This window comes from Jaculus jaculus, chromosome 2, assembly GCF_020740685.1.
Source record: "Jaculus jaculus isolate mJacJac1 chromosome 2, mJacJac1.mat.Y.cur, whole genome shotgun sequence".
NCBI lineage: Eukaryota > Metazoa > Chordata > Mammalia > Rodentia > Dipodidae > Jaculus > Jaculus jaculus.
Window position 1 is genome coordinate 65,681 of NC_059103.1, and position 27,941 is coordinate 93,621.

At 45.0% G+C, this 27,941-nt stretch overlaps 1 protein-coding gene and 1 non-coding gene across 11 annotated transcripts; one reads left to right on the forward strand and one right to left on the reverse strand.

Moving 5' to 3' along the window:
• Positions 1-1,656: 1,656 nt before the first annotated feature.
• On the reverse strand, positions 1,657-27,858 carry Zkscan5 (zinc finger with KRAB and SCAN domains 5). 10 transcript variants are annotated; one of them, XM_045144372.1, is made up of 7 exons: positions 27,782-27,858; positions 25,821-26,331; positions 20,645-20,783; positions 14,807-14,889; positions 14,435-14,570; positions 5,214-5,804; positions 1,657-2,980 (listed from the first exon to the last, which is right to left on the reverse strand). In XM_045144372.1, exons 2-7 carry the CDS (start codon positions 26,232-26,234, stop codon positions 1,857-1,859), a joined length of 2,487 nt encoding a protein of 828 aa, XP_045000307.1. In that variant the 5' UTR covers positions 26,235-26,331; positions 27,782-27,858; the 3' UTR covers positions 1,657-1,856. The 10 variants fall into 10 exon arrangements, with proteins under 10 accessions (XP_045000307.1, XP_045000309.1, XP_045000308.1 ...); XM_045144374.1 differs by having other exon boundaries at positions 25,821-26,328; positions 27,782-27,803; XM_045144373.1 differs by lacking the exon at positions 27,782-27,858 and adding an exon at positions 27,195-27,438 and having other exon boundaries at positions 25,821-26,328.
• LOC123459076 lies at positions 22,655-22,760 on the forward strand. Its single transcript, XR_006636002.1, has one exon. It is a non-coding gene; the product is annotated as a U6 spliceosomal RNA (small nuclear RNA).
• Positions 27,859-27,941: the final 83 nt, after the last annotated feature.

Consider the following 27,941-nt stretch of genomic DNA (forward strand, 5'->3'; position numbering starts at 1 on the left):
TGGGAGGGGGTAGATCTTGGATGAACCTAAACAATGGTACCAAACTGCCTGTATTTGCTGAAAAGAAAATAATTTTTTTAAAAAAAGATAACATGAAAAAAAAAATGAAAACAGTATGTTTCATGTAGAAGCTGTAGATTCAATAAGGGAACAGGACTCCACTGCATCTAGCTTCTGAACCCCAACTTTACCAAGATAGTGATACCTCAACTTCTTTTCAAAAGTGAATACTTGGCCTGGAGAGATGACTTAGTGCTTGCCTGCAAAGTTCAAGGACTCAGGTCTGACTGTCCAAGTCCCAAGTAAGCCAGATGCATAAGGTGGCACATGCATCTGGAGTTTGTTTGCAGGGGCTATAGGCCCTGGTGCACCCATTCTATCTGCCACTTAATCTCTCTCAAACAAATAATAGGATATTAAATTTTATATTAAATATTTATATATATATAAAAGCATGAGAGACTTTTAAGGCACTTGCCTACAAAGCATAATGACCTGGGTTCAAGCCCCTAGTACCCACATAAATCCAGATGCACAAAGTGGTGCATGTGTCTGGAGTTTGTTTGCAGCACCTGGAGGTCCTGGCATGCCCATTCTCTCATCTCTGCTTGCAAATAAAAAGTCGAGCGTGGTGGTGCACGCCTTTAATCCCAGCACTCGGGAGGCAGAGGTAGGAGGATCACCGTGGGTTCAAGGTCACCCTGAGAGTACAGAGTGAATTGCAGATCAGCCTGAGCTACAGTGAGACCCTACCTCAAAAAAAAAAAAAAAAAAAAAGAAAAAGGTCCACCATTGCTGAGACCCCAAAATGGAGTCTTTTCCTTCACTGCACACTTTCCTGAACACATATGCTGTGTCCAACGAGGACAAGACCACTTATACAGCTTATCTCTATTGCACATAGGCTCTGCTCAGGATCAATTTTTGTTTGATTTTTAAGACAAGCCCAACAGACTAGCCTTTTATGAGTGTGTGTGACAGAAAGTGAGACAGGATTGGTGAGCCAGAGCCTCCAGCCACTGCCTTCAAACTCCAGATGCATGCTCCCCCTTGTGCACATGTGCGCACACTTGCATTACTGTGCATGTGGCTTACATGGGATCTGGAGATTTGAACAGGAATCCTTAGGCTTTGCAGGCAAAAGTCTTAACCAGTAAGCCATCTCTCCAGCCCTTTATTTACTTTTAAATTTATTCATCTGAGAGAGACAGACAGAAAGAAAATGAGCACACCAGTCTCCTACCACTACAAATGAACTCCATACACATGTGCCACTTTGCATGCCTGGCTGTATGTAGGTACTGAGGAACTAAACCCAGGACATCAGGCTTTGCAAACAAGTGCCTTTAACCATTTGGCCATCTCTCCAGCCTTCAGGGTCAATTTTCCTATGTTTTGAATAAACAATGAGCTTCATCTAAGCATCTAAAGTCTTCCCTTCATTCATCTTTTTTTTTTTTTTTCTTTTTTTGCGGTAGTCTCTCTCTAGTCCAGGCTGACCTGGAATTCACTATGTAGTCTCAGGGTGGCTTTGAACTCACGGTGATCCTCCTACCTCTGCCTCCTGAGTGCTGGGATTAAAGGCGTGTGCCACCACACCCAGCTCATCCATCTTTTTTTGTACAGATGTCCAAGGATAAACATGCTAAGCAAAACTTCAACAGGGAGAACAGATATTTATTTATTGTGGACACTCCAGTGTTCCAAAAGCTTGAGTTCTAAGTACAGGATTTCACCACATCCATATGTTTGACAGTTATGTTGGGGGAAAAAAAAGGCTTGATGTTATTATAGTCTATTGGAGTTTGTCTTCAGGAAGGCATCTCTGAAATTGAGCCATTTATCAAGAGAAATATCTATACACTTAAGGTATTTAAGGGATCTGTCCTCTCATGGCTTCTCAGATGCTTAAGGAGGCTACAGCTCCAACTGAAACTCATCCCACATTCCTTACACTGGAAAGGCTTCTCACCAGTGTGGATTCTCTGATGTTGATCGAGATGAGACTTCTGTGTGAAGCCTCTTCCACACTCATGACACTGGTGAGGTCTCATACCAGGACAGGTTTTCTGATGTGGTTTTATGTGGAAACACTGGCCAGCATCTTCTCTACATAAGTCACACTTGTAAGTTTTCTCTGCTGTGTGAGTTCTATAATGCTGGGTAAGGTCTGAACTGTAACTGAAAGCTTTTCCACAGAGGTCACACTTGTAAGGCTGTTCTTGTAACTCCATCTTATCTTCGATCACTGTCAAGTTCCAACTGTAGGCTTCCTCACAAAGGCTATTCTTTTCACTATTCTGGCTCATGTGGAGCACTTGATGTTCAACAAGGCTGACGTATTGAAAGAAGATTTCTCCACACTCACGGCACTGATGGGATTTCTCCCGAGAGTGGAGTCGAAGGTGTCCAGCGAGGTGGGAACGTCTCCCAAAGCCCTTGCCACACTCACTACACTTAAAGGGCCTCTCCCCACTATGCACACTCTGATGCTGGACAAGATGGGACCGCACTCTGAATGCTTTTCCACATAAGTGACAGGTATAGGGTTTCTCACCAGTGTGAACTCGTTGATGCTGAGTGAGGTGCACACGCTGATTGTAGCTTTTCCCACACTCATCACAACTGAATGGTTTCTCCCCCGTATGTATTCGTTGATGCTGGATGAGGTGTGCGCTCTGAATGAAACATTTCCCACACTCATTACACTTGTGTGGTCTCTCTCCTGGAGAGGACTTTTTGTTGACATAGCCAACTTTGTTGCAGTTCGCCCTGTTTGAGGGTGGATGGCCTACTGTCTCTTTCATGGGAACACCCTGCTCTCTATCAGCTTTGCTTTGGTGTTCATAGCCTTCTCTGCAACCTTGACCCTGAGAAGCATTTCTTTGGAGTTTTCCTGATAGTTCCATGTCTACTTCTGAAAATTCTGTTATTTTCTTCTTAACAGTCAGTTTAGTATTCTTACTTCTTTTATCATTGCCTGAAAAATAAACAGCAAAATAGATGCAAATGAGAGAGAGACACTTACTAGACCAGTCATGGTAGCACAAGTTTTTTTGTTGTAATTTTTTTTTTCTTTAATGACAGCAAGAGACAGAGAGAGAGAGAGAATTAGCATAGCAGGGCCTCCAGCCACTGCAATCAAACACCAGGATGTGTGTGCCACCTGGTGCTCATATGCAACCTTGTGCATATGTGTCACTTTGTGCATCTGGCTTACATGGGACATGGAGAGTTGAACATGGGTCCTTAGGCTTTGCAGGCAAGCGCCTCAACCATTAACCCATCTCTCCAGCCCACAAGTTTTTTAAAAAAAATAACAAATGAGGTGGAGAGATGATTCAGCAATGAACAGTTGAGTGTCCTGAGCAAGCATGCAGGTCTGAGGAACCTGAGAACGTCTGAGTTCCAATCTCCACAACCCACATAAGTAGGTAGGTGTGTATGGTCATGCATGTCTGTAAGCCTAGTCCTGTAGGGGAGCAGAAACCAGGAAATCCCTGGAGCTTGTGAAAAAATGGCAAAGTGTGGGATCAAAGATAGGTAGACATGACCTCACAGTGTCTGATACTACCTACATAACACCATCATAATAGGAGGAAAAGATGATGACATCAAAATAAAAGAGAGACTGATTGAGATGGGGAGGGTATATGATTGAGAACGGAGTTTCAAAGGGGAAGGTGGGGGGAGGGAGGGCACTACCATGGGATACTTTTTATAATCATGGAAGTTAATAAAAATTTGAAAAAAAAAAAAAAAGATTAGGTAGGCAAATGATAAAGTAGGACACCTGATGTGCTGCTCTGGTCACCAGAGGTGAGCACACCACATTGCAGGCAAGCACAAGGGGCAACACAGAGGCAGATGCATGTGCAAACACCACACACACGGACTCACACAATACTCACCACCACCACCAACAGGAGAGCTGAGCAGTACAGGAAAGTGTATTAGTCTAGTAATTCATTGGTCTTGTTCCTTGTTTTGCTTTGTCTTGTCTTTAAGTCAGAGTCTCATTTTGAAGCCCTATGTGAGTTGACCTTGAACTCCTAACTCAACCTCCCAAATGCTGGGATTAACAGGTTTATGCCACCACACTTGGCCTTCTCATTGTTAATTGTATAAGTAAAGCTATTACTTATAGGGACTGGGGAAATGGCTCAGCAGTTACAGCATTTGACTGCAAAGCCTAAGGATCCAGGTTCTACTCCCAGGACCCATGTAAGCCAGATGAACAAGGGGGCGCATGTGTTTGGAGTTCCTATACAGTGGCTAGAGGCCCTGGTGTGCCCATTCTCTCTTTCCCTCTCATAAATAAATAAATAAAATACTTTAAAAAAAAGCAACTATGACTTGGGCTGGAGAGATGGCTTAGCGATTAAGTGCTTGCTTGCCTGTGAAGCCTAAGGACCCCAGTTCGAGGCTCAACTCCCCAGGACCCACGCGAGCCAAATGCACAAGAGGGCGAACGCGTCTGGAGTTCGTTTGCAGTGGCTGGAGGCCCTGGTGCGCCCATTCTCTCCCTCTCTTTCTCTCTCTATCTGCCTCTTTCCCTCTCTGTCTGTAGCTCTGAAATAAATAAATAAAAATAACAAAAAAAAGAATATTTAGAAAAACTATGACTTATGAGAAAACATGGAATCACTAATAATAATGGACTTACTGGCCAGAATAATGAGATTATGGATGATTCCTCTTCCTTTCTTCCAAGCTTCCTGTACTACTGTTATTTTATGACTTTAAAATAAGTAAAACAGGAGCCGGGCATGGTGGGGCACACCTTTAATCCCAGGACTTGGGAGGCAGAGGTAGGAGGATCACCATGAGTTCAAGGCCACCCTGAGACTGCACAGTGAATTCAAGGTCAGCGTGGGCTAGAATGAGACCCTACCAACAACAACAACAAAAAAAATAAAATAAAAGGAAGATATTTAAATTAGGAGAAAGTGGAAACAGAAGGACACAGATCAGGGAGGCATGTCTGTGCACTGACTCAAGATCCTTCTGCCTCGGCCTCCTGACTGCTGGGTCACTGCAGCACCACAACAGTCATTAGTTTGACAATGTAAGTATAAATTAGAATAAAAGAAGCTACAATTTTTGCCCCTTCCTTCCACTACTACTAGTACCAAACACATGTGCCCTTTTATATTAAGCAGGAAAACAGTGTTTGCCACCATCTGTTCCAAGTACAAGCTCCATACACCTACATCTTTGCGATTTCTCTCTGAAGTGGCGCTTCAGGTGTTCGATCAGGTGTGAGTGGCGACCAAAGCTCTTTCCACACTCATTACACCCATAGGGTCTCTCTCCACTGTGGACGCTGTGGTGCTGCACGAGATGGGAGCTCACGCGGAAAGCTTTCCCGCACACCTGGCACTTGTACGGCTTCTCCCCAGTGTGGACTCTCTGGTGCTGAGTGAGGTGCACACGCTGATTGTAGCTTTTCCCACATTCCCCACACTTAAACGGTTTTTCTCCGGTGTGGATTCGCCGATGCTGAATAAAGTTTGAGGCTTGAAGGAAAAATTTACCGCAGTCACTACACCTGTGACCTCGCTCGCCATTTATATTCTGTGTACGGTTAAGATCTGTGTTTGTGCGAAGATCTCTTTTCTGTCTTGACTCCCCAACTGTGGGGTTTGCCTGCCACTTTTGCACCATGGCCTTAAGGTCACTAACTTCTGCTAAGTCTTGGCTCTGGGTAACATTCTTTTCCATGCTTCCTGCTGCCATCCAATGCAAGTTGGTTTTATCAGAAATCTGCTTTACTAGCAGCTCCAAATTGTCATCTTTGGACTCTGAAGTAAGAGAAAGAAAATGAGCAAATGAGCTGTACACTGCATGACATGAATGATATGGAATGTTTAAGTGAAACCAACATGTGACAGCAAAGCATCATTAAAATGACAATACCAGTATGGAATAAAGAATACACAAGCAATGGGCGTGGTGGCGCACACCTTTAATCCCAGCACTCGGGAGGCAGAAGTAGGCGGATTGCCGTGAGTTCGAGGCCACCCTGAGACTCCATAGTGAATTACAGGTCAGCCTGGGCTAGAGTGAGACCCTACCTCGAAAAAACAAAAAAACAAACAAAAAAAAGAATACACAAGCATGGGCTGGAGCGAGAGCTCAGGTGTTAAAGGTGCTTGCTTGCAAAACCTGGCAGCCTAGGATCAATTCTCCAATACCCACATGAAACCAGATGAACAAAGTGGCACATGTATCTGGAGTTCATTTACAATGGCTAGAGGCCCTGACACACCCATTCCCTCTCTGCTTGCAAATAAATAAAAATATTTTTTCATCTGGGCATGGTGGCGCACACCTTTAATCCCAGCACTCTGAAGGCAGAGGTAGGAGGATCACCTGAGACTACATACTGAATTCCAGGCTAGCCTGAGCTTGAGTGAAACCCTACCTCAGAAAAACAGAAAAAAAAAATTTTTTTTTTTCAAAAAGGAATATACACTGGGTGTGGTGGCAGAAGCCTTTGCTCTAATCCCAGCACTCCAGAGGCAGAGGCGAGTTTGAAGCCACCCTGAGATTACATAGTTGTTGCAGTCAGGTTCGCATTGCTGGCAGAAAATCCCCGACCAACAGCAGCTTGTGGGGGAAAAGGGGTTTATTTTGGCTTACAGACTTGAGGGGAAGCTCTATGATGGCAGGGGGAAATGATGGCATGAGCAGAGGGTGGACATCACCTCCTGCCCAACATCAGATGGGCAATGGTGACAGGAGAGTATGCCAAACAATGGCAAAGGGAAACTAGCTATAACACCCATAAGTCCACCCCCAACAACACACTGCCTCCAGGAAGCTTTGATTTCTAAATTGCCATCAGCTGGGGACATGGCAGTCAGAATACCTAAAGTTTATGGGGGACACCTGAATCAAACCACCACAATAGTGAATTCCATGTCAGCGAGGGCTAGAGCAAGACCCTACCTCATAAACAAGATGTTCTAGAAAGCTTAACAACAAGTATTTTTTCCCTTAAATCTCTCTCTTTTGCAATCTTCAACAGAACAAAACTGTCTCAGTCTCTCATTCCCCCAGCCACTGCACAGGAACTAATATGTCCAAGATACATTTAATTATTTTAAAAAAGCTTACTTACAAATATGATGGGTATGTTTAAAGTCCAACCTTCTGTGATGCTGGGAAAAATCATGGCCAGGGCTGAAGAGGTGGCTTAGCAGTTAAGGTACTTGCCTGTGAAGCCTAAGGACCCATGTTGAACTATGTAAACCAGATGCACAAGGTAATGCAAGTCAAAGGTTGCACATATGCACTACGTGCTGCATGCATCTGGAGTTCGACTATAGTAACTGAAGGCCCTGTCTCAAAAAAAAAAAAAAAAAAGGCAGCCAGGCTAGTGGTACATGCCTTTAATCCCAAACTCGGGACACAGAAGTAGGAGGATCACCATGAGTTCAAGGCCACCCTGAGACTACATAGTGAATTCCAGGTCAGCCTGGGATAGAGTGAGTTCCTACCTCAAAAAAAGAAAGAAAGAAAGAAAGAAAGAGAGGGAGGGAGGGAAGGAGGGAGGGAGGGAGGGAGGGAAGGAGGGAAGGAGGGAGGAAGGAGGGAAGGAGGGAAGGAGGGAAGGAGGGAAGGAGGGAAGGAGGGAAGGAGGGAAGGAGGGAAGGAAGGAAGAAAATTCAGGCTGGAGGGATGGCTTAGGGGTTATGGCATTTGTCTGCAAAGCCAAAGGACCCAGGTTCAATTCCCCAGGACCCACATTAGCCAGCTGCACAAGGGGGCACATGCATCTAGGGTTCATTTGCAGTGACTGGAGGCCCTGGCATGCCCATTCTCTGTCTCTCTCTCTCCTTTCCTCCTTCTCTGTGAAATAAACAAACGAAACCGAAAATATTTTTTTAAAAAAAGAAAATTCACAGACAAAAATACATTGCGTGACATTACAAAAAGAAAAGGAGGCAAAACACACTAAGTATGGTCGGTCTCAATGTGTATGAGTATAATGAAGTTGTAAACATGTAACAGGGGCTGGGTGACTGCTCAGTGGTTAACAGAGCTTGCTTGCAAAGCCCTACCATCTAAGGTTTGATTCCCCAGCACCCATGTAAAACCAGACACAAAGTGGCACATGCATCTGGAGTTTTGTTTGTAGTAACAAGCAGCCATGGCATGCCCTTACTTTTTCTCTCAAGTAAATGTTTTTTTTTTATTATTTTATTTTTAAATTATTTATTTGAGAGACACAGAGTCAGACAGAAGGAGAGAGAGAATGAGCACACCAGGACCTCAAGCCACTGTTAACAAACTCCAGGCACATGCATCATCTTGTGCATTTTGCTTATGTGGGTCAAACCTAGGTCAAGTGCCTTAACCACTAAGCCATCTCTCCAGCCCCTTTTTTTTTTTTTTTTTTTTTTTTTTTTTTAAGAGATTAAGTAAGGCTAGGAGATGGCTTAGCAGTTAAGGTGTTTGGCTGAGAAGCCTAAAGTAGGTTTCTCCAGGACCCATGTAAGCTAGATGCACAATGTGGTGCATGTGTTTGGAATTCATCTGGAGTGGCTAGAGGTCTTGAGTGCACATTCTCTCTATCTGCCTTTCTCTCTCTCTCTCTGTCAAATAAATAAATAAATAAAAATTAAATAAAAAATAAAAGAAGGGCTGGAGAGATGGCGTAGTGGTTAAGGCGCTTGCCTGAAAAGCCAAAGGACCCAGGTTCTACTCCCCAGGACCCATGTAAGCCAGCTACATAAGAGGGCACAGGCATCTGAAGTTCATTTACAGTGGCTGGAGGCTCTAGCACACCCAATCTCTCTCTCTCTCTCTCTCTCAAATAAATAAATAATAAAAAAAATATGAATAAATAGCCGGGCATGGTGGCATACGCCTTTAATCCCAATACTTGGGATGCAGAGGTAGGAGGATTACCGTGAGTTCAAGGCCATCCTGAGACTACATAGTTAATTCCAGGTCAGCCTGGACCAGAGTGAGACCTATCTCAAAAAACCAAAATAAATAAATATATAAGAGGAAAAATTTACATTAAATGTAACATATTTACTGTATAAGTATTTCAATGAGGTAAAAGACTAACTCTAAGATACCGGCAGACAGATGAAGAGAGGCATGTACAAATAAAGGAAATATAGCCCTGGGCAGTCAGTGCCTGGCATGTGCAAAGCTCTGAGTTGGATCCCAGTACCACCAGAAGAAAAGAATAAGAAATATGAGTACATATATATATCAATAATCAAAAAGTGTTAAAGCCAGGCATGGTGGTGCATGGCTTTAATCCCAGCACTCAGGAGGCAAGAGGTAGGAGGATTGCTGTGAGTTTGAGGCCATCCTGAGACTACATACTGAACTCCAGGTCAGCCTGGTTAGAGAGTGAGACCCTACCTCAAAAAAGCACCCAGCCACCCCACCCCTGTACACACAAAAAATGCTTCTCAAAAGAAATTTGGGGAAAAAAATAAAATAAAAAAATAAATTTGGAGCCAGGTGTGGTGGCACACGCCTTTAATCCCAGCACTCGGGAAGCAGAGGTAGGAGGACTGCTATGAGTTTAAGGCCACCCTGAGACTAAATAGTGAATTCGAGGTCAGCCTGAGATAGAGTGAGACCCTACCTCTAAAAACAAAAACAAAAACAAAAAAAGACAGACAGACCCAGGTTCGATTCCCCAGGACCCACGTTGGCCAGATGCACAAGGGAGTGCATGGGTCTGGAGTTTGTTTGCAGTGGCTGGAGGTCCTGGCACACCCATTCTCTCCCTCTCTTCTCTTTCTCTGTCAAGTAAATAAATAAAAATAAAACATTAAAAAACAAAAGAAATTTGGATCTTATGTCTATCTCATCTAGAAGTCATGTCAACATGACATATAGTTCTTCTAGAAAAATAAGTACTTGCAATAGTGCTAAGCTTATGTGTGTGTGTTGCCACTGTAAACAAACACTAGATGCAGATGTTTGGGTCTTTTTTTTTTTTTTTTTTTTTTTTGGTCCAGCTTACATAGGTGGCTTGGGAATTGAATCTAGGGCCAGTTGGCTTTACAAGCAAGGATATTTAACCATTGAGCCATCTTACCAGGCCCCATTTTGTTTTATTTTGAGTCAGGGTCTCATGTACCTATGTTGGCTTTAAACTCACTATATAGACAAAGACCCTGGAATTGTGATTCCCCTGCCTCCAATTACTGGGATTGCAGGTATCATGCCCAGCTCTTGTTAAGGTTCTCATCACTGTTCCAGACAACACTAATGAATATCAGATTTAAAAGGATTATAATTTAGTTAGAAAAAGGAGTGCGGTGGTTTGATTCAGGTGTCCCCCGTAAATTTAGGTGTTCTGGATGTTAGGTTCTCCAGCTGGTGGCAATTGGAAATTAAAGCCTCTTGGAGGCAGTGTATTGTTGGGGGCGGACTTATGGGTGTTATAGTGAGTTTCCCCATGACAGTGTTTGGCACACTCTCCTGTTGCTGTTGTCCACCTGGTATTAACCAGGGGTTGAGGTCTACCCTCTGCTCATGTCATTTTCCCTACCATCATGGAGCTTCCCCTTCAAGCCTGTAAGCCAAAACAAACCTCTTTTATCCCCACAAGCTGCTCTTTGGTGATTTCTACGAGCAATGTGAACCTGACTGCCTGCAAGGAGAAAAAAAAAAAAATTCAAAGCTGGGTGGTGGTGGTACACACCTTTAATCCTAGCACTTGGGAGGCAAAGGTAGATGGATCGCTGTGAGTTCAAGGCCACCCTGAGACTACATAGTGAATTCCAGGCCAGCCTGGGCTAGAACAAGACCTTACCTCGAAAAACCAAAATTAAAATAAGATAAAATTCAAGAAGTAATATGACATGTTACCAGGCATGCTGGTGCATAATTGTAGTCCTAGCTCTTGGGAGGGAGGCAGGAGAATCAGGAGTTCAAGGCCAGCCTGTACTGTATGGAAACTTATCACAAAGAAATCTAAGAAAAATAAATATGACATATGAAAGGTAGATGACATAGACATGGTGAGCACTACAAGAGGGTTGGTGACAGAAGAATGAAAATACAGTGAACAAGGAACCCTTCCTGCATAAACTAAAGGAAGCAAAGATTGAACGCTATTAAGATATAATTACTACCATGATAAAGAACTGTTCAAGAGGCCCAGCATGGTAGTGCATGCCTTTAATCCCAGAACTCTTTTGGGAGGCAAAGGTAGTAGGATCACTGTGAGTTCGAGGCCACCCTGACACTACACAGTGAATTACAGGTCAGCCTGGACTAGAGTGAGACCCTACCCCCCACCCCCCCCAAAAAAAAAAAAAAAACTGTTCAAGAGCCAGGCATAGGGATCATGGAGGGTTACCATGAGTTAAAAAGATCAGCCTGGGCTATAGAGTGAGTTCCAGATCATCTTGGAAAGCCCTGCCTCAAAGAAAAAAAAAAAAGAACTATTAGCAAAGTTTCAGAAGTTTTGATGACTAATCTCCGTTGTCCACCGACTGGAAGTAGAATTACCATGGAAACACAACCCTGGCTGTCAGTAAGGGTATTCCAGAAAGTTTTACATAAGGAGTGAAGACCCACCTTGAATGTTGGTGGCACTATTCCAAAGGCTGGGGTCCCAGACTGTATAGAGAGTGGAGTACCAACATTCATCTCGCTCTGCTTCCTGACTGTGCAATGCCTCACACTCCTGCCATTATGTCTATCCCAGCATGATGGACTGTAACCTCAAACTGTGGGCCAAAAGAAACCCTTCCTTCAACTGTTTTTCAGATAGGGTTTTACGTAGCCTAGGCTGGCCAACAACTTGCTATGTAATGAAGAATGATCTTGATGGGCTAAAGAGATGGCTTAGCAGTTAAGGCGCTTGCCTATGAAGTCTAAGGACTCAGGTTCGATTCCCTAGTACCCACATAAGCCAGATGCACAAAGTGGTGCATGTTTTTGGAGTTCATTTGCAGGGGCTACAGGCCCTGGCATGCCAGTTCTCTGTGTCTTCTGTATCTCTCTCTCTGCTTGCAAATAAATAAATATTAAAAGAAAGCTGGGCATTGTGGCACACACCTTTAATCCCAGCACTTGGGAGGCAGAGGTAAGAGGATCACCATGAGTTCAAGGCCACCCTGAGACTACATAGTGAATTCCAGGTCAGCCTGGGCTAGAACAAGACCCTACCTCAGAAAAGGGGGTGGTGCTGAAGAGATTGTTTAGCAGATAAACGCTTGTTTGTGAAACCTAAGGACCCTGGTTTAAAGCTCGATTCCCCAGTACCCATGTAAGCCAGATGCACAAGGTGGTGCATGCATCTGGAGTTCGTCTGCAGTGGCTGGAGGACCCCATGCACTCACTCTCTCTCTCTCTCTCTCTCTACCTCTTTCTCTGTCACTCTCAAATAAATAAAAATAGACAAAATTGGGCTGGAGAGATGGCTTAGTGGTTAAGTGCTTGCCTGTGAAGCCTAAGGACCCCGGTTCAAGGCTCGGTTCCCCAGGTCCCACATTAGCCAGATGCACAAGGGGGCGCACGCGTCAGAGGCTGGAAGCCCTGGCGCGCTCATTCTCTCTCTCTCCCTCTATCTGTCTTTCTCTCTGTGTCTGTTGCTCTCAAATAAATAAATAAATAATTTAAAAAATAGACAAAATTTAAAAAGAGAGAGAGAGAGAATCAGAATAAGCTAAATATGAAAAAAATTGAGGCCAGGCATGGTGGCACATGCCTTTAATCCCAGCACTCAGGAGGCAGAGGTAGGATTGCTGTGAGTTCGAGGCCACCCTGAGACTCCATAGTGAATTCCAGGTCAGCCTGGGCTAGAATGAGAACCTACCTTGAAAAACCAATAAAATAAAATAAAATAAAAAATTTGCCAGCCGGGCATGGTGGCGCACGCCTTTAATCCCAGCACATGGGAGGCAGAGGTAGGAGGATCACTGAGAGTTCGAGGCCACCCTGAGACTACATAGTGAATTCCAGGTCAGCCTGAGCCAGAGTGAGACCCTACCTCGAAAAACAAAACAAAACAAAACAAAAAAAATTTGCCAAGTCAGGGGCTGGAGAGATGGCTTAGTGGTTAAGGCACTTGCCTGTGAAACTGAGGACTCAGGTTCAATCCCCCAGTACCCACGTAAAGCAAGATGTACAAGGTGGCACAAGCATCTGGAGTTTGTTTACAGTGACTAGAGACCCTGTCATGCCCATTCTCTCTCTCTCTCTCTCACTTTCTCTATCTCAAATAAGTAAATAAATAAATAATTTTGAGCCAGGTGTGGTGGCACACACCTTTAATCCCAGCACCCAGGAACCAGAGATAGAGGATCACTGTGAGTTTGAAGCTACTCTGAGACTACACAGTGAATTCCAGGTCAGCCTGGGCTAGTGTGAGACCCTACCTTGAAAAAGAAAATGGAGTCATAACATTTAAAACATACTTTTAGGGATGGAGAGATGGCTCAGTGGTTAAGGCCCTTGACTACAAACCCTAACAACCCAGGTTCAACTCCCCAATACCCACATAAAGCCAGATGCACAAAGTGACACATGCATCATTTGCAGTGTCTGGAGGCCCATGGTGCAACCATTTCCTCTGTCTCTCTCTCTCTGCAAATAAATAAATAAAATATTTTAGAAAATAAAACATACTTTAATTTTTTTATTTTTATTTATTTATTTGAGAGCAACAGAGAGAGAAAGAGGCACATAGAGAGACAGAATGGGCGTGCCAGGACCTCCAGCCACTGCAAACCAACTCCAGATGCGTGTGCCCCTTGTGCATCTGGCTAACAACGGTCCAAGGGAATCAAGCCTCAAACTAGGGTTCTTAGGCTTCACGGGCAAGCGCTTAGCTGCTAAGCCGTCTCTCCAGCCCAAAACATACTTTTTTTTTTTTTTTTTGAGGTAGGGTCTCACTCTAGCGCAGGCTGATCTGGCATTCACTAAGGAGGCTCAGGGTGGCCTCAAACTCACAGCAATCCTCCTACCTCTGCCTCCCAAGTGCTAGGATTAAAGGCATGCACCACCACGCCCGGCTAAAACATACTTTTAATGGATATGCTACGTCAACTCTTGACAAGATAACAAGATGAAGACATTCTCATCCAGGACTAGGGAGATTGCTCAGTGATAAGAGCACTTGCTACACAAGCATGAGGACAGGAGCCCACGTAAAATGACAGGCATGGCCACACGTGCATGCAACCCCAGCAATGAGAAAAGCAGAGACAGGAGGACTGCTGGTCAGCCAGACTAACTAAAAACACAGCCAGCTCCAGGTTCAGTGAGACTGTCTCAGGAATGTAAGTCAGAAGAGCAATGTCTTCCTCTGGCCTCCACATGAGTGTGCACATCTGTATACACATGCATGCATCTTTCACACATAGTGCATATACCAAATAGGCATACAGGTATCACACATACAAGATGTCCTAATCCATGCAGGTGATGTACTTCTTACCCATGGAAGTAATACTCCCATGATTCTTCTTCCTGTCATCCCTATAAAGGGACTTCTGGGACTGGTCCAAATGTCCCCATTCCTCCAGGATGAAGGATACAGCCACATCAGCCACATCTTCAATTTTCACCAACTTCTGAAAAGGAGATCTCTGCTAAATTCCCACTCCCTATGTTCAATGTGGAGACAGGGGAAGAGCTGGGAGGATGTCAGAGGAGAAACTATGCATCAGTAAGAGAAGCACTGGGCAGAAAAGAAAAAGACTCCAGCCCTCGATGGGCCTGGGATGCTGGCAAAAGACTTGATAAAGATGGGAACTGAGGCCCAGAAGAGATGTGGATCCTCACAGAAGACAAAGTGGCGCCAGCTCACCTGGGACCCAGCTGAGAGAAGTGAGGCGGTCAGCTCCTGGCTGTCCTTCAGGGGAAGGGGAGGGACTTGGAGAACAGGAAGGGCTGAAGGAGGAGAAAAAGAGGTATGAGAGTATCTGGTCAGTTTCTCAGTGCCACCATGGCTCTCCTTTGCCCACAAATCAACAATGACCCCCAACCCACCAAAGTCAACTTTGTCTTGGCTGTCAAGACCCTGTGCATGCTGGCTCTGCTCATGTGTACCCTCTTCTTCCTGCTCTGCTCCAGCTAATCCCTGCAGGACCATCCTCCATAAAGGATGTGTTTAACTCTGCTCAGACCAACTCTGTATTCCCCAGAGGCCAGGGGTTCACAGGCATTAATTTATTAACAAATCTCAGCACATAGCAGGCTCTCTCTGCAGACCTGAGACTGTTTTTCTTTGTTGTTGTTTTGCTTTGCTTTGAGGTAGGGTCTCACGCTAACCCAGGCTTGGAATTCACTATGTGGTCTCAGGGTGGCCTCAAACTCACGAACCTCCTACCTTAGCCTCCCAAGTGGTGGGATTAAAAGGGATGTGCCACCATGCCTGGCTGTAATTTTTATTATTATCATTTTAGTTTCTTAAAAAATGTTATTTGAGGGCTGGAGAGATGGCTTAGCGGTTAAGCACTTGCCTGTGAAGCCTAAGGACTCCGGTTCGAGGCTCAATTCTCTAGGACCCACATTATCCAGATGCACAAGGGGGTGCACGTGTCTGGAGTTCATTTGCAGTGGCTGGAAGAACCCTGGTGTGCCCATTCTCTCTCTCTATCTCTCTCTCTCTCTACCTGCCTCTTTCTCTCTCTGTTACTCTCAAATAAATAAATAAAAATGAACAAAAATCTTTAAAAAAAACTGTTATTTGAGAGAGACTGGGAGACAGAGAAAGAGATAATGGGTATACCACGGCCTCTTGCTAATGAAAATGAACTGCAGACACATGTGCTACTTTGTGCATCTGGCTTTATGTGAATACTGGGGAACTGACCCCAGATCATCAGGTTTTGCAAGCAAGTATCTTTAACCATTGAGCCATTTCCCCAGCCCTATTTGGGTTTTTAATTTTTTTTCTGTGTGTGTGTGTGCACGTGCGCGCACATTGCATGTGTGCATACCAGGGTCTCTTACCGCTGCAAAAAAAGGCATGTCCAGATTTATGTGGGTGGCTGGGAAATTGAACCCGGGCCAGCAGGCTTTGCAAGAAAAGTGCTTCTAATGTTGAGCCATCTCCTCAGCCTCTCCCAACTGAGATTTTGTGTTGTCATCAAACTCTCAAGCAATGATGTGTGGCATGTTCCTTGGATGGACCACAACCTAGATTAGCATAAAAATGCACAGTTTCCCTCTTAGTGAACCCTCTGTGGACTATGAAGTATATATCAGGTCTGCTCTGCTTGTAGTAAGAGTAGGCAAGCAAAACTCTTCTTGACATCAAAAACTACTGTACTCCCCCCCCCCCTTTTGGCACTTGGGAAACACCTTACATGCCAGCTGTATCCCCAGCCTTTGTATTTTATTTATTTGAGACAGGGTTTAGCTATGTAGCCCAAGCTGGCCTCAAACTTACAATCCTCCTGTCTCAGCCTCCCAAGTGCTGGGATTATAGGCACATACCATCCTGCTCAGCTGGGAAAAATAAAAATAAAAAACTGTGTTCTATAGTGAGAGAGTATGTAAGCCTTCCCTCCTTGTCCCACAGTGGGGGGACTACTAGGTTGCTGTAGGAGCACAGATGCAGGAACACCTCAAGAGCAGAGGAAAGAGTGGCAACAGAGCATTTCCATGGATTCTCACTGACAGCAGAGATGGGAACAACAGTGGCTTCCTTGGCAAGGCAGGTAGCATATGCAACACCATTCTAGATTCATCTCCAGAGACTGGGACCATGTATGTGATCTGGCACCTGTTAGTTCTGTGTATCCATGTGTGCCCTAAAGCGAACAGCCTACTCAGTTTTTGTTTGTTTATTTATTTACTTATTTGGGATAGAGAAAGATGCAGAGAGAGAGAGAGAGAGAGAGAATGGGCACGCCAGGGCCTCCAGCCACTGCAAATGAACTGCAGACACATGTGCCCCCTTGTGCATCTGGCTTAAGTGTGTGGGTACTAGGGAATCAAACCAAGGTCCTTTGGCTTTGCAGATTAAGGTAAGAGGCTTAACCACTAAACCATCTCTCCAGCCAAGTTTTGTTTTGTTTTGTTTTATTTTTTCTTTTAAAGGCAGAGTCTTAGTCTAGTCTGTGCTGATGTAGAATTCATTCTTTAGTCCCAGGCTGGCCTCAAATTCACAGCAATCCTCCTACCTCTGCCTCATGAGTGCTGGGATTAAAAGTGTGCACCACCATAGCTGGGCCTGCTCAGTTTTAACCTCTGACAATTTTCTTTCTCTTTCTCTCTCTCTCTCTTTTTCTAGGTAGGGTGTGGCTCTAGCATAGACTGACCTGGAATTCACTATGTAGTCTCAGGGTAGCCACAAACTCATGGCGATCCTCCTAACTCTGCCTCTTAAGTACTGGGTATAAAAGGCATGTGCCAAAAAAAAAAAAAAGGTATATGTCACCACACCCAGCTTTTGTTTTGTTTCTTTTTTTTTTTTTGGGGGGGGGGTCTTGTTTGTTTTTTTTGAGGTAAGGTTTCACTCTAGCCCAGGAATTCACTATTGTAGTCTCAGGGTGGCCTTGAACTCACAGAAATTCTCCTACCTCTGCCTTCCAAATACTGGGATTAAAGGCATGTGCCATCACAACCAGCCAATTTTCTTTTTTCAGCCATGTTTTCATGTAGCACAGGCTGGTCTCAAACTCACTAAGGATGACCTAGGAAAATCTTGAACTTCTGATCCTCCCACCTCTACCTCCTGGATTCTGGGATTGTAGGCATGCACAACTATGCCCAGCCTATGCAGTGATGGAGATCAAATACCAGGTTTTGTGCAAGCTAAGCAAGTACTCTGCCAATTGAGCTACAGCCCAAAACCCATTTTTTGGAGTTTCTTTATTGAGCAATTTGAAATACTTTTAAGATTGGTGTGGGCTGGCGAGAGAGATGGCTTAGCAGTTAAGGTACATGCCTGCAAAACCAAAGGACCCAGGTTCAGTTCTCCAGGATCTATATAAGCCAGATGCACAAGGCAGCACATGCATCTGGAGTTTGTTTGCAGTGGCTGGGGACCCTGGCACACCTATTCTCTGTCTTTCTATTTGCCTCTGCCTCTTTCTCTCTCTCTTTCTCAAATAAACAGAAATTTAAAAAAAGATTGGTGTTGGGCTGGAGGGATGGCTTAGTGGTTATGATGCTTGCCTGCAAAGCTTAAGAACTCATGTTCGAATCTCCAGGTCCCACATAAGCCAGATGCACAGGGATGCAAGCATGCAATGTTGCATATGCACACAAGGGAACGCACATGACTGGAGTTCATTCACAGCAGCTGAAGGCCATGGTGCGCCCATCTCTCTCTGTCTCTGCCTCTTTCTCTCAAAAACAAAAAAATACTTAAAAAAGATTCATGTTATATGTGTGTATTTTTTTTTATTTATTTATTTTTTTTAATTTTATTTATTTGAGAGCAACAGACACAGAGAGAAAGACAGAGAGAGGGAGAGAGAGAGAATGGGCGCGCCAGGGCTTCCAGCCTCTACAAACGAACTCCAGACGCGTGCGCCCCCTTGTGCATCTGGCTAACGTGGGACCTGGGGAACCGAGCCTCGAACCGGGGTCCTTAGGCTTCACAGGCAAGCGCTTAACCGCTAAGCCATCTCTCCAGCCCATATGTGTGTATTTTTGAAGTCTTCCAAGTAACAAAAAGAATTTTATTTCATAAATAGAATGAAAATCAATTATCGTAAAGGTTCATGCCTGATCATATCCAAAAGTCCAAGAAGCAATTTATCTTGTAATTTCTTCTTTGGGGGATGGTGCAAGGGAGTTGGAGGTAGGGTCTCACTCTAGCCCATGGTGTCCTGGAACTCACTCTAGTCCAGGCTGGTCTTGAACTAATGGTGATCCAGCCTCCCAAGTGGTGGGATTCAAGGCATGCACCACCATGTTTGGCTATCTTATGATTTCTATATGGATCTACTAGACATTGGTACACATCCAAGACACAGTCTGAGATCTGTGTGAGTTAGTTTTCCTATGCCTAGAAACATTGCCTCACTTCATCATCCAGAGAATTATCTCATTACTACTCATTGTTCATTAGTTATTCCCAACACAGCCACAAACCACAAAGAGAGGAATAGAAGAAATGCTTAAGATCACTGGATACTGAAATAAATGATCACTCTTCATTATTCTCAATATATTACATTACATTGCTGATATAGCTAGGGGTACAGTGCTTGTGTAGCATACACAGGGCCCTAGGCTCAATCTCCAGTACTTGAACTGTGGACAAAACTCACTGAAGAGTGCCTGCCCAGCATGAGTGAGATCATATATTCAGCCCCCAGTTCTGCCAAGAACAAAGGAGGGGGGTGTACTGTAGAATGCTGCTTCTGGATATGACACGGCCACTACATTCATAAACTCATAAACTGTGGTTTCCTGCACAAGATTGAGCCATCATAGATTAGGGGAGGGACTCCATTCCTCCCAGAGGAGCAACAGGCAAACACCAGACACAGGGACCACTTTTTGTATCCAGCTTTACATGGGTGCTGGGGAGTCAAATTGGGGCTGGCAGGCTTTATAAGCAAAGCAAATGCTTTTTTATTTTTGTTTTTTTGAGGTAGGGTCTCTCTCTTGCCCAGACTGACCTGAACTTCACTATGTGGTTTCAGGGTGGCCTCAAACTCATGGCTATTCTTCTACCTCTGCCTCCCGAGTGCTGGGATTAAAGGTGTATGCCACCACATCCAGCTATGAGCAAATGTCTTTAACCACTCAGCCATATCCCTAGCCCCACAGAATGAGTTTTTATTAAAAACATTTTAGGCCGGGAGTGACGATACACACCTTTAAACCCAGCACTCAAGAGGCAGAGGTAGGAGGATCACTGTGAATTCAAGGCCAGCATGAGACTATTGAATTCCAGGTCAGCCTGGGCTACAGTGAGAGCCTACCTCAAAAAAAGAAGAAAAAAAAACCAGAAAAACTTTTTTTTCATTTATCTATTTGTGAGAGATGAGAGAGAAGGAAAGAGATAAGAAGCAGATAGAGAAAATGGGCATCCAGGGCCTCTAGCCACTGCAAATGAATCCAGATGCATGCATCACCTTGTGCATCTGGCTTTATGTGGGTACTGAGGGCCTTTGGCTTTGCAAGCAAGTGCCTTAACCACTAAGCCATCCCTCCAGCCCAGAATGAGTCTTTCCTTGTCTGTAGATACACTAGGATCACAGAAGCCTGCCACAATTTTTGGCTTTTATGTGAGGGTCTGAGGATCTGAACTCAGGTACTCAGAGTTGAGTGGCAAATGCTGTATCCACTGTGCCATCTTCCCAGCTCTGGTGATTCTTTTCATACAAGCTCTAAGATAACAAAACTCATGAGGCAGAGGTGGAAAACTGGCAAGATCATTGTGATGCTTTGCAAGAGATGTCTATAAATCTCTGAATGGCACCTGTGCTCACAGCTGCTTCCATCCTCATTGCAGTGTTCACTCCATCTTTTGTTTTGTGGTGCTGGAGATGAATCCCTGGGCCTTCCCCATGTTAAGCAAACATTCTACCAGTGAGCTACACCCAGTCCCTATTATAGCTTTTAAATAATAGTGTGCTATCCTCCAGCCATTCTAGAAGCTGCCTTCTCTCTTTACACCAGGGAATCTACTTGCCACTCTCTGGGGGCTCCCTTTTGCCCATGTGGCCAGCCTCACCATTTTCCTCCACAAGGTCAGACTTCTGTGGCTCTTGATCAGGCTGGGCATCCACAGGCAGGAACTGGTGACCAGATGACTTCTGCACAGCTGCGGGTGGTACCACCTTCTGAAGAAGCACTCCAGGACACGCCACAATCTAACAACCACAACCACAAGCCATCAGGCAAAGCTGTCCACAAGGCTGGGAAGAGCCTAGGAAAGGCTGACTGAACTGTCATTTGTTCACTTGCCAAATATTTAATATGTGTCTACAATGAGCCAGGCCCTGCTTAAGACAGTGGTTTAATAAACACAGTGTACATCTACTTGGAGAAGACTTCTGTGGGACATATCAACACACAAATATGTGATTATGAACTATGCTATACATTAGACAGGAAAGAAATAAGAATACAAGACTAGCAGGGCATGGTGGCGCACGCCTTTAATCCCAGCACTCAGGAGGCAGAGTTAGGAGGATCGCTGTGAGTTCAAGGCCACCCTGAGACTACATAGTTAATTCCAGGTCAGCCTGGGCCAGAGTGAGACCCTACCTTGAAAAACCAAAAAAAAAAAAAAAAAAAAGAATACAAGACTAAACAGAGGAGACCTAATGATATCCTGGTGTCAAGGAAGGCTTTTCTGAGGAAATGTCATTTAAGGATGATAAGGCAGTGGCCAAGGGAAAGGGAAGAGACCCAGGTAGAGAGAACATTGCCAAACCCTTACACAAAAACAGTGTTTGGGCTGAGCATGATGGTGCATACCTTTAACCCAGCACTCGGGAGGCAGAGGTAGGAGGATTGATGTAAGTTCAAGGCTACCCTGAGACTACATAGTGAATTCCAGGTCAGCCTGGGCTACAGACCCCACCTCGAGAAACCAAAAAAAAAAAAAAAAAGGGGGGGAGCTGATCATGGTGATAAATCCCTGTAATCAGCACTTGGAAGGCTGAGGCAGGAGGATTGCCATGAAGCTTACACCAGCTAGAGCTCCACTGGCAGAGTCTGTCAAAAAAAAAAAAAAGGAGCTGGGTATGGAGGCTCATGTGTTTAATCCTAGCACTTGGGAGGCAGAGGTAGGAGTATTGCTGTGAGTTTAAGGCCAGCCCATGACTACATAGTTAATTCCAGGTCAGCCTGAGTTACAGTAAGACCCTACCTCGAAAAGAAAAAAAAAAAAAAAAAAAAACCAGCCATGTGTGGTGGCGCATGTCTTTAATCCCAGCATTTAGGAGTCAGAGGTAGGAGGGTTTTTGTGAGGTTGAGGCTACCCTAAAACTACATACCAGGTCAGCCTCTGCTTAGAGTGAGACCCTACCTTGAAAAACAGAAAGAAAAAGTGAGACCAAGTTGGGGAGAGCATGGAGACATTTTCTTTTTTTAAAATATTTAATATTTTTTGGTTTTTTATATAATTGTATTTTTATTTATTTATTCATTTATTTATTTTTGTTTTTTCGAGGTAAGGTCTCACTCCACCCCAGGCTGACCTGGAATTCACTATGGAGTCTCAGGGTGGCCTCAAACTCCCAGCGATCCTCCTACCTCTGCCTCCCGAGTGCTGGGATCAAAGGCGTGTGCCACCACACACCCGGCTATTTATTTATTTGACAGAAGAAGAAGAGAGAGAGAATGGGTGTGCCAGGGCCTCCAGCCATTGCAAACAAACTCCAGAGGCATGCACCTCCTTATGCATATGGATAACGTGGATCCTGGGGAATTGAACCTGAGTCCTGTGGCTTTGCAGGCAAATGCCTTACCCGCTAAGTCATCTCTCCAGTCCTGGAAACATTTTCTTCAGGGGTGTAGCTACTGGTAAGTTGCCCCATGTTCTGATAAATAGCATTCCCAATGCTTGTGCAAGCAACCCTAATTAAATTCAGTGAATAACAAAAACATGCCTTTAATCCAAGCACTTGGAAAGCCATGAGTTCAAGGCCAACATGGGCTATAGCATAAATTCTACATCAGCCTGAGTTACAGTGAGACCCAACTTCAAGAAAAAAACTTTTAAAATTAGTTTGCAGTGAGCATTCAGCAACATACAGAGTAAAACTGGAATAATAGAGAAGATAAGCATGCCTCCTGCAAAAAAGGATGACAGGCAAATTTGCTAAGTGTTCCATATTAGTTTAAAAAAATTAGTTGCCATAAGTAAAAACAAACTGAAAAACTATCACATATAAATCATATGTCAGGCACATGGTTGCTCACAGGTAAGGAATATAGAGATACGAACATAAAAAGGGAACAAGATATACAGAAAACTTTTAAAATATTTTGCCAAGCATAGTGGCACTCACCTTTAATCCCAGCACTCGGGAGGCAGAGGTAGGAGGATTGCTATGAGTTCAAGGTCACCCTGAGACTACATAGTGAAATCCAGGTCAGCCTGGACTAGAGTGAAACCCTACCTTGAAAATAAAAAAAAATATATATATATATATATTTTTTTATTTTTTAAAGACTTATTTAAGAGAGTCAGAGAGAGAGAGAAAGAGAGAATGGGCATGCCAGAGCCTCCAGCCACTGCAAAGGACCTCCAGACGCATGCGCCACCTTGTGCATCTGGCTTACGTGAGTCCTGGGGAAATCGAACCAGGGTCCTTTGGCTTTGCAGGCAAACGCCTTAGCTGCTAAGCCATCTCTCCAGCCCTAATTATCTTATTTATATTTATTTATTTATGAGAGAGATAAAGAGTCAGAGAGAGAATGGGCACGCCAGGGCCTTTGGCCAGTGCAAACTCCAGATGCATGCACTATCTTGTACATCTGGCTTTATGTGGGTACTGGGGAATTGAACCTGGGTCCTTAGCCTTAACAGACAAGTGCCTTAACTACTAATCCATCTTTCCAGCCCTTTAAAACTATATTGTGAGGAGCTGAAGAGATGGCTCAGCCGTTAAAGCCTTTGCCTGCAAAGCATGATGGCCCGGATTCGATTTCCCAGTACCCACATAAAGCCACACAGTGGTGCATGTCTGAAGTTCATTTGCAGGGCTGGAGGGATAGTTTAGCAGTTAAGGTGCTTGCCTGCAAAGCCTAAGGATCCAGACTCGATTCTCCAGATCCCACATATGCCAGATGCACATGATGGCACATGCATCTGGAGTTCGTGTGCAGTAACCAGAGGCCCTGGCATACCCTTTCTTTCTTTCCTCCCTCCCTGACTTCCCCCAGGCCCGCCCTCTCTCCCTCTCTCTCTCCCTCCCTCTCTTTTTCTCCCTCTCATTCCCCTTCCTTCCTTCCTTCCTTCCTTCCTTCCTTCCTTCCTTCCTTCCTTCCTTCCTTCCTTCCTTCCTTCCTTCCTTCCTTCCTTCCTTCCCTCCCTCCCTCCCTCCCTCCCTCCCTCCCTCTCTCTCTCTCTTTCTCATAATAAAAATCAAATTTTTAGGGCTGGAGAGATGGCTTAGCGGTTAAGCGCTTGCCTGTGAAGCCTAAGGACCCTGGTTCGAGGCTCGGTTCCCCAGGTCCCACGTTAGCCAGATGCACAAGGGAGCGCACGCGTCTGGAGTTCGTTTGCAGAGGCTGGAAGCCCTGGCGCACCCATTCTCTCTCTCCCTCTTATCTGTCTTTCTCTCTGTGTCTGTCACTCTCAAATCAATAAATAAAATTTTTAAAAAAAAATCAAATTTTTAAAGTGAAGTTCATTTGCAACAGCAAGAGGCCCTAGAGTGCCCATGTTCTCTCACTCTCTTTCTCTGTCTCTAACAGATAAATAAAAATATTTTCAGAAAAAGTATATTACCATCAAGATCATTAGAAATGCAGTCAAGACTTCACAAAAGGGAAATACTGTTATCTTTTACAGTGGTAATATTCAAATAATTAGTAATATTATGTTAGGCTGTGGGAAAAAATCAAACCTATACGTTGCTGGTGAGAATATGAATTGGTATAAACTCCACGGGGGGGGGGGCAATCTGAGACAGGTATCAATTTGATTTCAAGCTACCCATTCTAAGGGCTGAGATTACTGTGATTGAAGGTGCTTGCTTGCAAGCTATCCATTCTACAATAATACATATGAGATATGCATGAAAGCAAATTTTATCATAGTAAACAATCTAAAGGGACAGCTTAAATAGAATTCCTTTTGCAGAAGGTAAATAAATTATGGTATAAAGCTGGGCATGGTGGCACACGCCGTTAATCCCAGCACTTGGGAGGCAGAGGTAGGAGGATTCCCATGAGTTCAAGGCCACCCTGAGACTACATAATGAATTCCAGGTCAGCCTGGGCTACAGTGAGACCCCACCTTAGAAAACAAAAAACAAAACAACAACAACAAAATTATGGTATAGCCAAACAATAAAATATGATTCAGTTTCAAAGAGTGAGGCACCTCTATCTGCACTGACATCAAATAAGGATATGAGAGAGGCAGAAGTGCCCAGAGACTTATAAACATTTGTGCTTTTAAATGTGTCATACACATTGATGCTAATATATGAATGAGTATGGCCTATCTCTGTAAGGGTACACAAGTATGTAACAATGGCTGCCTCTAGAGAAAAGAATGAGGCAGTTGGGAAATAAGGAATGGAAAAAAACTTTTCAATTACAACCTTATGTACCTTTTGGATTTTGTATCATGTCATTCAAAAAAAATAAACACATTTGTGGTGGTTTGAGTCAGGTGTCCCCTATAAACTTAGGTGTTCTGAATGCTAGGTTCCCAGCTGATGGAAATTTGGGAATTAATGCCTCCTGGAGGGAGTGTATGGTTGGGGGCGGGCTTATGGGTATTAAAGCCAGTTTCCCCTTGCCAGTGTCTGGCACACCCTCCTGTTGCTGTGGTCCACCTTATGTTGGCCAGGGGGTGATGTCCACCCTCTGCTCATGCCATCGTTTTCCCCTGCCATCATGGAGCTTCCCCTCGAGCCTGTAAGCCAAAATAAAACTCTTTTTCCCAGAAGCTGCTCTTGGTTGGGTGATTTCTACCAGCAATGCGAACCTAACTGCAACATTCTTAAAAATAAATAATATCGCAGATTGTCTTCTACAGGTTAACACACTGGATATTCCTTATTTTTGCAGGAGTAGCAGGAAATCTCCATGGGGGCACCTAATCCCAGGAGCACAAAAGAATATGAATGAAGCACGAGAGAGCTCAAACTCTTGCCCCTGCTTAGCAGCTCCTAAACACTTTCCTATCCTTTCTCATTTCACACATCTCCTCTTCCACTCACCTGTTGTTTGCGTTCCTCAAGTTCTCTCTGGATACTTTCTACCACAGCCACTGCCTCTTCTCCACTTCCTGGGTGACGTTCTCTCACCCAGGCCTGGAACTCTTCGGGTAGGATGGTCAGGAACTGCTCCAACACCAGCAGCTCGAGGATCTGCTCCTTGGTGTGCAGCTCGGGCCTCAGCCACTCACAACAGAGCACCCGCAGCTGGCTCAGGGCCTCCCGAGGTCCAGATGCCTGGTGGTACTGGAAGTGCCTGAAGCGTTGGTAGAAAGTCTCAAAAGAGGAAGGCTGGTTGAACTCCTGCATCCAAGAGCAGTCTTCTTCCACCTTCACTATTAGAAGGTCTTCCTGCTCTGGTAACTTCTCGGCTGGACCTTTTAAGTCTATAACTTCCCTGGATCCCGTCATTATCATTCCAACTTCGTCTCCGGGGTTGACTGGCTGTGCTACTGACCAGCGTTTTCTACACTTTAAAATCTTCGGAGGGACACATTCTGCAGTCAACAACCTACTGATATATGGGGAATTTTTATTAGCAGGGAGGTGGCAAAAAATGTCATTTAAACTCAAGTCTGCTTAACAAAGTAATTTACTTACAAGTATGGACTCCGAGTCAGCCATCACTCTAACCATAAAATTACTAATACTTCAGATCTTAGGCAAGGGCTCTTCCCCCCCCCCCCCCCCAGTGCTGGGAATTGAACCTAGTGCCTCTCACGGGCCAAGCAAGTGCAGTACCAGAGAAGTATAGCCCCAGCTACTTCGGATTTTAAAAATGTAAAGAACAGCTATAAAACAATGACATCAAAAGCAGGGCACACATTTTTAATCCCAGCACTTGGGAGCCGAGGTAGGAGGATCGGATAGCATTTAGTTCGAGACCAGCCTGGGGGTTCACAGCCTGAGTTCGAGGTCAGCCTGGACTAGAGTGAGAATCTGCTTCAAAACAACAAAAAATTCTGCCATCAAGCCCAACCTAACACGTAGTTCAAAGGTGAGAGACTCCACATTTTACAGAAATGAGACAAGATTATTCCACACAGCGCCGTTACTTCTCTCTGCCATAAACCAGAATGAGGGTTAAAAAAAACCCCACAACATTAAAATGCTCGTGTCTAGTCCCGTCCTTCAAGCCACAAGAGCCTGACAGACCAACGGACTTCATCAGTCCCAAGAGAAACACGGTTCTAGGTACAGATTTCGTCCTGAATTCCTCAGAACAGCCCCTGACCTGAATAACACAAGGGACAGCCCGGGTCAAGGGGAAGGACAGGACCTCAGACTGGACACAAAGCCCTACCCGGGTAGCTCCTCTCTCCAGTCCCTCTTCCCGGGAGCCCACCTCAGCCAAGGCTGGGAAAATGGAGTTCTTACGGAGAGGACACCGAGACCGACAGCTCCCAACACTTCTTCGCCGGAAGTAAGCCAGTCTAAGCAGCAGCCATCGATCGCAACCCCAAAAGCGCTTCCGCGTCCTCTCTAGGAATCCCGGAGGTCCTTGTCTCACAGGGGGCGGGAAGTACCAGCCCCGGAGCCCGCCCCCGCCAGGAGCCGGCCAATCAGCGCGTGGATGCGGCGTGGGCTCGTCTCCCTGAGCCGGATTGTCCTCCGGCCCCAGATTTACGGGTGCAAGGTCACCAGACCTGTGACTAGATGACGTCACTTTCCTCCCCATCCCAAAGCCACGCAATTGCACGAGCTCCGCCCGGTTCCCAGTGGGAGCGCTCTGGGGGGCGGAGCCTTAGGAGGCCGGCAACACTTTTTAACATCTGATTGGCTACAGACCTTGCGTTGCCCATCCTCCCCACCCCACCCCCAACACATTGAGCTTCAAATGAAAGTAGGTATGTACCCTTCCGCGAGCCCGTAAACACTCCCTCGGCTTAAATTCTGGAACCTTTGTTTTTTTTCACCCAGTTCACGCTACTGCCCACGCCACGGCCCCTGCCAAACATACCCACCTCTTCTCGCGGCTGTAGGCGCCCTGGGAGAAAAGCTCCAACGTCACTCACTGGAGTCGCCCATACTAGAGGCTCTCTGGAACTACAAATCCCAGAAGGCCCCGCGCAGGCCACGCCGGATAGCCAATAGAACTGTGGCTCTCCTTGGAGCCTCGTTCTC

What these genes read in the sequence shown, in the direction of transcription:
- Zkscan5 (XM_045144372.1), bottom strand. Translation starts at nt 26,234, where the DNA reads ATGATAATGACGGGATCCAGGGAAGTTATAGACTTAAAAGGTCCAGCC. An exon ending in TTGAGGAACGCAAACAACAG is followed by an intron (nt 20,784 to 25,820) that starts GTGAGTGGAAGA and finishes TGTGGTTGTTAG; the next exon opens with ATTGTGGCGTGTCCTGGAGT. An exon ending in TGGGAGTATTACTTCCATGG is followed by an intron (nt 5,805 to 14,434) that starts GTAAGAAGTACA and finishes CTCTTACTTCAG; the next exon opens with AGTCCAAAGATGACAATTTG.